A 13,758-nucleotide genomic window follows, 5' to 3' on the forward strand; every position below is an offset into this window, starting at 1 on the left:
TTTTTTTTATCAATTTCTTCATGTTTGCTCTCCCTTTCATTACATCCTTACTCTCCTTGAAAAAAAAATTTATTCCACTTTATTTTAATCTTTCATACTTCCCCCTACTTCATATTTATTCAATTAAGAATATTACAAGAGGATTGGTTTTCTCAGGTTTGCTCCCCCTTCTATTTTTGCATGCTTACTTTTGACTTAATACAGCATAATCACGTTGACACACCGGTTCCTGTCAGATCAGCGAAGTTAAGCAACGTTGAGCCTGGTTAGTACCAGATGGATGACCATTTGTGAATTCTAGGCACTGTATGTGCTTTCTGCTTATCTCGGCAGTGTTTCCAGTCGTTCTGAACCTCCACTTGCCACTGGTAATCAACAGTCGACTCAAGAGAGGTGTGGTTGGAGATTGTGCAACTCTTGGCACAAAAATTTCACGCGCAGGCACCCTTATTGTGGGTATCCATAGTCTGTCAAGAATGAAGGAAGCCATTTTTTTTTTTTTTTTTTACACTCGCCTTAAAAAAAAAAAAAAAAAAAAAAAAAAAATCTATCCCACTTTTTCAATATTCCATGCTCCCCCCTCCTTTTGACATCCATTCCTTTCTTTCTACTTTCATTCATTTAATATTCCTTGTATCTCGTTCTTATTCTTCAATTACGTTTATTTCACAATTTTCTTTCAAAGGCTTATACTTTTACTGTCTTAAAACTCACAATCATTCCTTTTTTTATTTCAAGCTTTTTTCTGTTTTTTTTTTGTTTGTTTTTTTTTTTAATTTATCTAGAATTCAGATCCGTGACATAAACAGATTGCTACACAAAATGGCTACTCCACTCAAGACCGATATTTACGGCAACATAAAAATTCTTATATCTTATATTAAACTAACTGTATATACCTGGCGTCGCATATTAAGGATACACAGAATATCCCAATTAGTTACAAAAAGTAACCACATGTTGAATTTAAGAACGCATAAAATACACCCATATTGGTCTATGAAAATCAAATGCAAAGTAACTCTAGGGGGAAAATAACTCTCATAGCTTAAATAAATAATACTTCCGGTTTTAAACGTAACTCTTGTCAGTTATTAATAATTGAAACTGAATTAAAAAATAAGTTAATTAAAAATAAATTAAATACATCAACTTCTGATAATATTAAAATGGAATAATTCCATTCTAACTAACAATTAACAACATGGAGTGAATTAATAAAATGGATTTTGTTTAATGTAATATGCAAAGCAGGTTACTCATTTACTGTAGGTCTCTTTTGAATGAATAGTATATTACAATAGAAAAATGCGAGCATGAAAAGTAATATGGTTAAGCTTAAACATGGAAAAATAAAGGATTAGTTGTTAAAACTGGAAAAAAAAAAGGGCAAGATATTCTAGTAAAAAATATAATTTATAACTTAAAATATTGTAGCATTGAGAATTGATTGTATAATGTTATAAATTGAATTAAAAAAATATATATATTTTCTATTGTAATCCATGATTTTTCCAGGCTTCCTATAAATTCACTTGTTCTTTGTTTAATTTCAGTCTTATTTTTTTGCCCCCATAAACACATATGTAATAACAATGTACAGCACTCGTCTGCTTTCAATAAAATCCCCCCAATTATCTCCCTTTCATTATTTCATTCTGTTTTACTTGTTACTTCTCCTTTCGAATAAGTAACAACAGTAGTCGCTAAAGCGATGTGGTTGCTATAGAAACTAGTCATAAAAAGTGTCGCTCACCTCCTTACATATTTTTACAATTTTGAACCCCGGAAATCCCCCCAATTATCTCCCTATCATTATTTCCTTCTGTTTTACTTGTTATTTCTCTTTTCGAATTAGTAGCAACAGTAGTCGCTGAAGCGACGTGGTTGCTATAGAAACTAGTCATAAAAAGTGTCGCTCACCTCCTTACATATTTTTACAATTTTGAACCCCGGAAATCCCCCCAATTATCTCCCTATCATTATTTCCTTCTGTTTTACTTGTTATTTCTCTTTTCGAATTAGTAGCAACAGTAGTCGCTGAAGCGACGTGGTTGCTATAGAAACTAGTCATAAAAAGTGTCGCTCACCTCCTTACATATTTTTACAATTTTGAACCCCGGAAAATTCATCATAACTTTTGTTTCACTGAACGAAAACTGAAATTTTTTTTTTTCACAATATAGCTGAGAAGATGATCTATAAACTGTAATAATTGTTCAAAATTTGGTCGAAAACTGAGTGAACGGTGAAGCTTTAAAGCAGTGACTGAAACTGCCACTTAACCAGATCATTTCAAACACAGTAGTGTTTGAATGATCTGAAAATCATGCTGGAATAAAATTCTATGAAGATCATATGAAAATGGATTTGATTAACAGTGTACTGTTTGTATGTATTAATTAATACGACGTAATCACGTTGGCACACCGGTTCCCGTCAGATCACTGAAGTTAAGCAACGTTGAGCCTGGTCATTACTAAAATGGGTGACCAATTTGAGAAGTCCAGGTGCTGCATGTAGGAGGACGTCGACACCTGCCTGCAAAAAGTTGTCAAAACCTAACATCGTCATCTTCCTTAACGGTGATAAACATGCGACTGGGGACTGCTTGTGAATTTCATACTCCCATGAAACTTCCTCCTTTGGAGGAAGCCGGTTAAACCCTAAGTAGGGTTGGTGCTAACTGCATACATTAGTTGTGAACAAACAGACAGGAATATGACTATTATAATAGATATTATTTCTTTTTTAAAAATGCAACTAAGTTGGTAAACCAAAATAAACTGGGCAAACCAAAACAGTACCCAACTCAATGGCAGCAGCAAACGGTGTTCATTGGGATTTAGTTTATGATATTAAACTTAATTCCTAATATAACTCTTAATATTTCTTATTTATTTCAAACGTTTTACTCGTTTATCCAATAATCTCCCTTTGAAAAATATTTGTCCCTTTCTCATCCTCCTCTTTTTTCATCTTTAATCTCCCTTTACAAAATATTTCCATTCCACTTTTTTTTTTCCAATCTTTCATACATAAATCATTTTAAACTGAGGCAATTTTTGGAAACTGTATTTTTGCCCATATTATATATCCTCTACTTCTGTCCATTTCTTCCTCCTTGACACTTTATTTTTTTATTTTATTTATTTCACACTCGTTGGCTTCTTTATTATGTTTGCTCTCCACTTCTCGCACCCTTACTCTCCCTCCCTACTCTCCTCCTAACCCTATTATTATATTCCTTTCAGTTTTCTGTTGCTCTCCTTCCAGATACTTCTACTTTTTTTTTTTTTTTTTTTTTTTTTTTTAATTTTTGGCGATTCTTTTCTTTCTGTATTTCTTCCAAAATATTTTCTCATTTCTTTTGTGTGTGTGTGTTTTTTTTAAATCAATTAACACTTACCAAGGCCAAAAGCTATTTAAGGATACAAGAGAGAGGAAAAGAATATGAGACTGATAAAAAGAGAGAGAGAGAGACTGGAGGGAAGAGAAAGAGATTGGAAGGAAGAGAAAGAGAGATTGGAAGGAAGAGAAAGAAAGATTGAAGACAAGAGAAAGAGAGACTGGAAGGAAGAGAAAGAGAGACTGGAGGGAAGATTGACTGATGTTTTTGTTTTACATCATATCAACCCTTTTCAGATTATTTAATGCCGAATCCAGTTATTTTGAAGAACAATTTTTTAATAGAATTTTTTTTTTTCAAGTCGGTTTCTATTTAACCTATAGTTATGACCCTAACAGGTATTACCACTCTAGGTCAGAGTGGGCCTGGGAGCAATGGCAATTAAAGGGTGGCTCCATATTCCCCAAAGCCCACAAGCTGGGGCCTCACCATCGGATATAGTTTAAGGTCATATCCAGGAGGGAAGAGAAAGAGAGACTGGAGGGAAGAGAAAGAAAAACTGAGAGAATGAAAAAATGAGAGAAGGAAACAAAGTGAAAGAGACAGGCAGATGGTATAAAAAAACAAAACAAAACAAAAAAAAAAAAAACGAGCTAATATACAGGAAATTCTCCTTGAAGGGTTTTATCTCTACTCTCCCTTAATTGTACTAGCTCTCGTTTTTTTTTTATTTGCTGAGTCTCCTTACTCTCCATTTCCTGACACCTTACTCTTCCTCCTTTTGTTTCAACGAAAGTGGCAAGTTGGGAGGGAGTAGAGAGAAAAAAGGGGCAAAGATTCTGAAACTGACAAAAAACAATGACATACTCAAGGGATTAAATATTGTGTGCACACACATACATGTTTCCATATACACATACATGACGATATATATATATATATACACTTATATTTCAACATATAAACACACATATATGTACACACACAAACCACATATATCTGTACTATACACATATGCATACACACACAAATATGTACACGCAAATACATATTTCATATATCTATATAAAATTTTATGTATCTATTTTCAGTATCTACTTTAACAGTGCTCAATACGTGAAAAAAAAAAAATGCAGAATGAAAAAAAAAAAAATGGAATAAGTTCTTAAAATTTTTATCTATAATTTTGAAGAAAAAAGGAAAACTAAGAAATAGAAAAAAAACACTCAAACGTAAAAATGAAAAAGATATATAAAAAAAATGGAAAACATTTTAAAGTGAAAAGAAAATGGGGGAAAAAATGAAAAGAAGAAAAAAGAAAACATGAAAAACAAAGAAAAAAATGGGGAAAAGAAATGAAAAATATAAACAGGCAAAAGAAAGAAAACAGGAATAAAAGACAAAAAAAAGGGGGGGGGGAAATAGGAAAAAATAAATTGAAAAAAAAGAAAAGGAGCAAGCATGTAGGGTCCCCTTCACAAATAAAAAATTCACTTTCACCATGACTAACGTTTATGCAAAATTTCAAAAATATCCAAGGCATGGTTATTGGGAAAAGTGATGAACAGATGATTTGGTGGCAATTTTACCCCTATAATTGCCCCTAGGGGGACAATCAGAGTTATCCTGGAAAATCCGTTCTGGTAAAACATTTACTTTCACCATGACTAATGTTTGTGCAAAATTTCGAAAAAAATTCAAGGAGTGGTTATTGAGAAAATTGTGAACAAATGAACAGCTGAACGGGAGTGAATTATTAGGTCCTATCCTCGGGGGTGGGGGTGGGGGGCCAAGAAAGGAAAATAAAAGGATAACTAGAAGGAAAACAAAAGATAAAATTGCATAAACAAACCTCTTCTCCCTCTTCAGAAATAAGTTTTCGTTTTCTTACCTGCAAATAAAAATAATTTTATTAATGAAATTGTTTTATTAATTAAAAACAAAATGGCTAACTAGAAAATTGTTAACAGCGATAAAAAATTTTTTAAAATGTATAAAATACTCAACTTTTATTCGTATAATATCAAAATGCATTATGGTGGAATTAAAGTATATTTAGATAACTAGGCTATTGACGTTTTAGAGTTCATAGAGAACGAACTCACACACACACAAAATTCCTTTTATATAATACTAGTATGGGTGCCTGGCGTTGCCCGGGTATTTGGAGGTGTATGTTGAGCAAAGAAAAAAAAAAAAAAAAAAAGTGATCAATTTTTTAAACTTTGACCCCTATTATGACCCCTTAAAATTTATTGTTTTGGGCTCAAATCCAATTGTTCAGTTAGATCCATGTCCAAAGAACTTATATCTAAAATTTCAAGTGTTTAGACCAAAAATTGTCGGAGGAGTTTGGTAGAGTTCTCAAAGGTCTAATCGTTGAACTTTGACTCCTTAATGGCCAAATTTCTGGCCGAAAACCGATCACATCGATTTTCTCAAATCTCAGTACCCTGTATATCAAATTTCAAGTCTGTAGACTGAAAATTGACAGAGTTATTGCGTAGGGAAATGTACACACACAAACAGACACACAGATACGTTCACTTTTATAGATATATAGATTAGAGATACAGATTTTAACTAGAAATTAAAAATATTACATAAACAATCTATTATACATAAAAGGCAAATGTTTTTGTATGTCCAAGAAAGGCTTTTTGAGAGAGGGAAGGGGTTGAGGGGGTTACTATTTTTTTAGAACTCTTATATACTCCACAGATCATAATATCTACGATTTGCACGAGATTACATTTATTTAGACGTTTCTTTATACTTCCTAGATTATAATATCTTTGATTTGTGAACGAACGTCGTCCCTACATTTATTTTGATTGACTATTTATTTGGAGAGCTCTCCATTCTTGGGAGTGGAGGGGCTGGTTTTCCCTAACATCGTGGGGAAGCAGAAACTGGCCTACAGTCAACCTTCATTTGTGCACCTGCATGAACTCATTTCTAGGAGTCAATTTTTTAAATTGCTAAATTTGAACGCTTTTTACTTCCTCTCGCCTCGTAGCGTAGCAGTAAGATTTCAGATTTTCCTTCACTTTCTTTTCTGCCTTTACATTCCAGGTTCGAGCCTGCCTGCCTGCTACCAATTCTTTTTTTTTCTCCAACACTCAGGCAACGCCAGGCACCCCCACTAGTGTATTATATTAAAGGCAAAATGGGTGCACGCGATTTTATATGTCCACAAAAGGCTTTTTTCACAGAGCTTCTCCATGAGGTTACTATTTTGGAAAACTTTCCTTATACTTCCTAGATTATAATATCTACGATTCGAAAACTGACGTCGTCTATCTTTATTTTGATCGACTTTTAAAAAAGCCCTTGTTTCCCGTGTTTGTTTGTCCTAGGCTTCCGGCCGGGACGTCCAGAAAGGCAATCAGCTTTGATCAATGTGGAGGAAACCCTTCATATCAGACAATTGCTATTTATTCGGACACTTCCAGAGATCCTCCTTTTTGGGGGGAGCTGGTTTTCCCCAACATCTTTGAGAAATAAATAAATAAAACAGCAGAAAGCTAGACGTTCATTTCTTCGCCTGCGTGAACTCATTCACTTCTGCAAGTCAATTTTTTGATTGACATCACTAAATTTAAACGCTTTTTATTTCTTGTCGCATCATAACGGTAACATGTGAAGTTTTCTTTCCCTTTCTTTTCCGCCTTCACGTCATAGGTTCGAGCCTGCCTGCCTGCCTACTACCACTTTTTTTTTCTATGCTCAACACACACCAAATATCCGGGCAACACCACAAGTCTATAACATAAATCTCACCTCTCTGCTTAAATATATGTGTGTATGTCTACCTAAAATTTTCAACAGAGGTGCACGAGATTGGTATCATTTTAAAGTTTGACGTCTCAGACGACAAATATCGAAAAATTAGCCAAAAACATTAGTTCCTTCACCCTCAACTGGACAGTTTTCTACAAGGAGGGAGTCGATTTTTTGTGGGCCATTTTTGCAAGTCATCGTATTGTTTGGATTGACTTTGCCTAATTTTAATGTTTCGAACTTCCAGTTGCGTCATGTAGTAGCAGTAAGAGAATTTCTTTCACATTCTTTTCCGTCTTTGCATCATGGGTTCGAGCCTGCCTGCCTACTACCATTTTTTTTTTTTTGCTCAACACACACCTCTGGGCAACGCCGGCCACTCAGGCTCGTAAATAATAAATTCACAACAAATAAAATGGATGCCATGACTGGAAATCGAAACCCAGACCTTGAGATCTTCAGTTTGATGATCTACGAACTGACCTATTTGGATTTTTTTTATAAATAGATCTTAAAACATTAACAAAATAATTATAGCTTTCGTATGACAGTGATTTATAAGTTACGTCAGCTTTAAAAACTGAACTGCAACATAAGTGATAATAAAAAAAATAAATAAATGTATAATTGAACATAATCAATAGCAGAAGGCAGTAATTACTGGAGATATACAATTATAAGACTCAGCTTTCCTACCCCATCGAGGTTAATCACCTGAAGAAGGCCAGAGGATGAGTTGGCCGAAACATGGCGAAACAATAATTATGAAGATGAGAAGAACAGTCCACAAATAAATAAATAATCAGAGATGTAAATTCTTTTAATCCAAAACAATTTTATTTTGCATATATATATATATATGTTTCCTTTTCAGATTAAATATGTTTTTAACTCATCTCAAAGTGTTTTTTAACATATTTTATTAACTGTTTGCTTATATATATATATATATATATATATATATCCCCAGTTTCCAGCTTAGTAATAAGGATGATAAAACAAGGTGGGGATAAAACTAAAATATTTAAACAGTTAAATAAAGCATTTGTTCATTACCTTGATGCTTTTGAATCGTACAAAATTAACCAGAATATATCATCCTAACATTAGTATACGGCATATGGTGTGGGATATTCATGGATCTTCATTTAATCCCAGGCAACGTTGGGTCTTTCTGAGAAGAGATGATAATTAAAAAAGGAATTGTCCAACTATAAAGTACAGAAATAATGGGTTGGCAGAGGCTGTTTCTTTGCTTCTCTTCTCATTTCTGTTGATTGGCTCTACGAATATGGAGTCTTAAAAGAGTCTGTTTAATGTAAGAAATCCAGCAAAAAATTCTACAAATCCGTTGGTGACGCAGTAAAGAATCGGTCAGTTTTCTCTTGAAATCATTCCAGAACTTCAACCACTCTCCCCCTCCCCCACCAATCCTTTAAGCTTCTTTCCTTCTTGATTCGAAGGAAAGAAAATGTTCTATTATTTCATTAATTTTATAGGCGCAGTGTCGTTCTTTTTCTTTTTCCATCTTTTTCGTTTTGAGTTTAGTGCAAGACCACATTTGCTGACCATTTCGAAGTGACGAGGATGCAGCCAGTCAGGCTTTAAAATACACAATCTTTCTCTCTTCACTTCCTGCAATGTGCAAAAGCGGCTCCAATATCTTTTGCATATGCAGGAATTGTTGGGTTATATGTGTGGAACAGAGGGTGTGCCGGGTAGAAAAAGTTGGTATGGGGATGAACAGAAACACAAAAGGGGTGTGGGAAGAGGAGGAAATATAAGGATAGAAAAATAAGACCTGGAGAAAACTGGAAAGAGGTAAGGATGAGAATTTGGACGATAGGTGAAACTGGTCAAGATTTGATTATGTAAGAGGACGGCTTAACAAAAATTTGTTAACATTAGACTTGAAAATGACAATATTGTATTAATTTTTGGCATCATTCCAGTTTTTAGAATTATTCTTTTATATAGGATGTTATTCTTACGTTTTGCGTGTGTTGTCGCACTTGGAACCTGTACAGAATTTCACAAAAAATATATTTTTTTTTATTTCACCCATGGAGGTAACTTCTCTCATTCCATCCTTATTAAAATAAAATCCAAGTTGAGTGCAGTAGTCTGGATAATCCAAATAATCTAAATATTAACTTACTTACATCACAAAAAAAAAAAAAAAAAACTATCATCCTCGCAAACATTTATTAATGAAATACTAATTACTTCCCTTTATAGTCTCTTTTTATCAGTTAAGAATCATTAAAACCATTACTTCTCCAAAAATTAAAAAAAAAAAAAAAAAAGAAAAAACATGACTGTCTGTTTACGGTTTCAAATTGGCTATTTTATAATTAAAAAAAGGTCATGTTGAGAGAAAACTAAAATACTTTTTATGATAAATTCTTTTGAAACTTAAAAAAAAAAATTGTGCAAGTGAATTGACAGCTGTTCCTTTATAATTTATGTTAAAAATTATTCAGCAAAAAAAACAAAAAAAAAAAAAAATGTGTTACGTTTGGAATTTTTCAAATTTGTAAATTTTTAAAATTAATTCTTTTTAGCTTTAAAAGGTTAAAAAAGAATTTAGTAAAAAAAAAAAAAAAAAAAAATGTTTTAAATTTGTCATTTGTTTAATCTTATTTTTTTATTCATTTTATTTAAAACTAGCTTGGTTGCCCAGCATTCACCAGAGTGTTTGGAGGTGTGAGTTGAGCAAAAAAAACAAAAGTGGTGGCAGGCAGGCAGGCTCGAACCCATACCACGAAGGAGGAAAAGAATGTGAAAAAAAAAAAATGTGACGTCTTTGCCGTTGCGTCCATCGCCAAACCGGAAGTGAAGGTTTGAATTAAGGCTAGTCAATCGAAAAGAGAGGATGGTTTTCGAAGACATCGGCAAAAAAAGCGACCCCCCCCCCTCCTTGTTGAAAAGTGCCCAGTTGAGGGTGAAGGAATTAATGTTTTTATCCAATTTTTTTATATTTGGTTATTTCCATCGGGTTAGCTTGCTCTTGTTTCATCAGGGATGGTCTGAAGAAGGTCGGAGATTACATCGGCCGAAACGTTGTGAAAATAACATCCAAGATGAGAACAGTAATTGGAATAATTAAAATAATCCAAATTATTAAAGCTCAACTCAAAAGTTCCGAAATATATGACTATGTTGTAATGGGCTAAGAAGCAGTTGATGGACAGTCAAACACTGGTTATTTCAAGGTAGTAGTATGCATATATAAATTGAAATTAAAAAATTGGCAGTAGAATTGTGGGTATGTGGGAGTGTGTGGATGGGGAAGAGTCTGTGCTGAGGAATCGTGCCAGGGAAAAGTGAGGGTAGGTTTGCAAGTTTTTTTTTGTTTTTTTTTTACAATTTTATTTTTGTCGTCATCAGACTAATGGCTTCCGAGTTGCCAGCTTCGTTTGCGCGAGCGGCTGATTTATATGCAATCGATTTGTTTCAAGGTACGACCACATCGGCCACTGTGTGATTATGTTAGTTCACACCTGCAACTAACACTTGCGTATATTCACACACACATACACATGCATGCATGCACATATGTACACATCTATATACATAGACATGCATACAGACTGCACATAATCAGGTATACATACACATGTGCATATGCATACCCACACATACGCAAAACCACACATGTATGCACATACATAATCGCACACATAACCATGTATATGAATGCATACAATTGCATACGTATTACTATATACATTATACACATAATTTACATTAAACTAACTCCCACATGTGCTTATATATATATATATATATATATATATATATATATATATATATATATACATACACACATATTTATGTGCATGTAGACAGATAAACAACTGCATATATACACACACACACACACAACTGCATACACGTGCATAAGCATGACCAAATATATGTATACATGTGCACACACATACCTGCATATATGTACACATGCAGACGCACAACCACATATACATACACACGACTGTGCACACATGCATACGCATAACCACATAGACACACACACACCAACATACACATACATAACATATACATACACATGTGCATGCATATATCTGCATAAACATGTATACATGCATACTCATATGTACACATGTGCATGCACATACTCACATATATGTATACACTGGCATATACATGCCCGCATATGTACACGCATAACCATATATATATATGTATATGAATGTACTCAATTGTATACGCATAACTATATACTTCATACACATACTTGTGTACCTATATATATATATATATATACACACACACACACTGTATATTTCGGCGTATAAGACCACCCTTAAAGTTAAATATATATATTATATATATACACACACACACGTATGTATGTATGTATATATAAATAAACAAGACTATCAAACTGAATATTTTTAAGTATATCTCTGTATAGGGAAGAAAATATCACAAACTATATACTTCAAAATTTTACTAGAGAATGTGAAAAATTCAACTTTAGTTGCAAAAAAGTTGATTTGCATAATCAGACAGTGCCCACACAAATACAGATACATTTATTTATATATATATATATATATATATATATATATATATATATATATATAAATATATAATATAATATATATGATGTATGTATATAATATCTTCTATATAAATAAAATGAACTCATTTTTTCCGGCTGATTTTGACATTAATAGGATTAAAAATCAAGATATTTCATGCAAATATAATATGCACAAACGGCAGAAAAATATCTGAGGTGTGTTATAGGCTTATCATTTCTCAAATTCCTCGATAATCTTAGATTTCTATACTTTTTCTGCTGAGAAGTCACGGCCAAAATCGGTTAAGATCAATGGAAGTGGTAAAATATTTTCTCTCTAATAAATTCCTCCTCCCCCTGCCACCACTTAACACCGTTTGGGGATCGTTCACAAGGAACAGTTGAGAAGAGAACACCGGTTTGGCTTCGTAGTTCTTTCATGTCAAGTTATTTAAAATCACTAAACTAAGATGCACTCAATGCAGTGCTCTGTGGCGTAGTGGTTATATTTTCACGTTCGCGCCGACTTACCGTAGTCGTTTTTTTTTTTTTTCCTAAACAACTGGAATGGACTTTTCTTGGTGGCCGAACTGTTAACGTTGCAGATGTTTTTTTGTTTTTTGTTTTTTTCACACTTTATCTTCCTACTTTTACTCATGACTCCGGGTTTGATCCTTCCTACTTACCTACCCTAACATTTTTTAAAACTCCCCCCCCCAGTCCCGGAAACAAACACTCAGGCAACGCCGGGTACCCCCGCTAGTATATAATATAATATATATAACATATGTATATAATATATATATACAATAGATATATATATATAATATATATATATATATATAATATATAAATATATATATAATATATAAATATATATATAATATATAAATATATATATAATATATATATAAATATATATATATAAATATATAAATAATATATAAATATATATATAATATATAAATAAATATATATAATATATAAATATATATATAATATATAAATATAATATATATTATATATATAATATACAAATATATATATATAATATATATATATTATATACACATATATATATAATATATATATATATTATATATTATATATATAATATACAAATATATATATATATATATAATATACAAATATATATATAATATGCAATATATATATATAACATACAAATATATAATATATATATATAATATATATTACATATAATATAATATATAATATATATATAATATATATATATAATATATAATATATATAATATAATATATATAATACATAATATAATATATATCTATATATATATAATATCTATAATGTATATATAATATCCATATCTATAATGTATATATCTATATCTATATATAATCAATATATATCTATATATATAATATCTATATATAATTTATATATATATAATACCTATATATCTATATATAATTTATATATATACAATCTATATATAATCTATATATATAATCTATATATATATAATCTATATATAATCTATATATCTATATACAATCTATATATATATAATATCTATATATATAATATCTATATATATATATTATATAATATGTATAATATGTATAATATTTATAAAATATATATATAATATGTATAATATATATATATAATATGTATAATATATATATATAATATGTATAATATATATATATATATAATATGTATAATATATATATAATATCTATAATATATATATATAATATCTATAATATATATATATAATATCTATAATATATATATATAATATCTATAATATATATAATATCTATAATATATATAATATCTATAATATATATAATATCTATAATATATATAATATCTATAATATATATATATAATATCTATAATATATATATATAATATCTATAATATATATATATAATATCTATAATATATATATATAATATCTATAATATATATATATAATATCTATTATATATATATAATATCTATTATATATATATAATATCTATTATATATATATATCTATTATATATATATAATATCTATTATATATATATAATATCTATTA

The 13,758-nt window shown here is 30.8% G+C and overlaps 1 protein-coding gene across 2 annotated transcripts in view; it reads right to left on the bottom strand.

Annotated features, from left to right (window-relative positions):
* Nucleotides 1–13,758, bottom strand: part of LOC145266939 (uncharacterized) — a 558,464-nt gene that overhangs the window by 331,236 nt on the left and 213,470 nt on the right. Inside the window, exon 3 of one of the 2 annotated variants that reach the window (XM_080122755.1) lies at nt 5,202–5,240. The exons of the other annotated variant lie outside the window; for it this stretch is intronic. Within the exon in view, the coding sequence (XP_079978881.1) occupies nt 5,202–5,240 (39 nt within the window). The remainder of the gene's footprint in view (nt 1–5,201; nt 5,241–13,758) is intronic. 2 annotated transcript variants of the gene reach the window in all.

The sequence above is a fragment of the Euprymna scolopes genome, chromosome 42, assembly GCF_053919585.1.
Source record: "Euprymna scolopes isolate OS-2025 chromosome 42, ASM5391958v1, whole genome shotgun sequence".
Taxonomy (NCBI): domain Eukaryota; kingdom Metazoa; phylum Mollusca; class Cephalopoda; order Sepiida; family Sepiolidae; genus Euprymna; species Euprymna scolopes.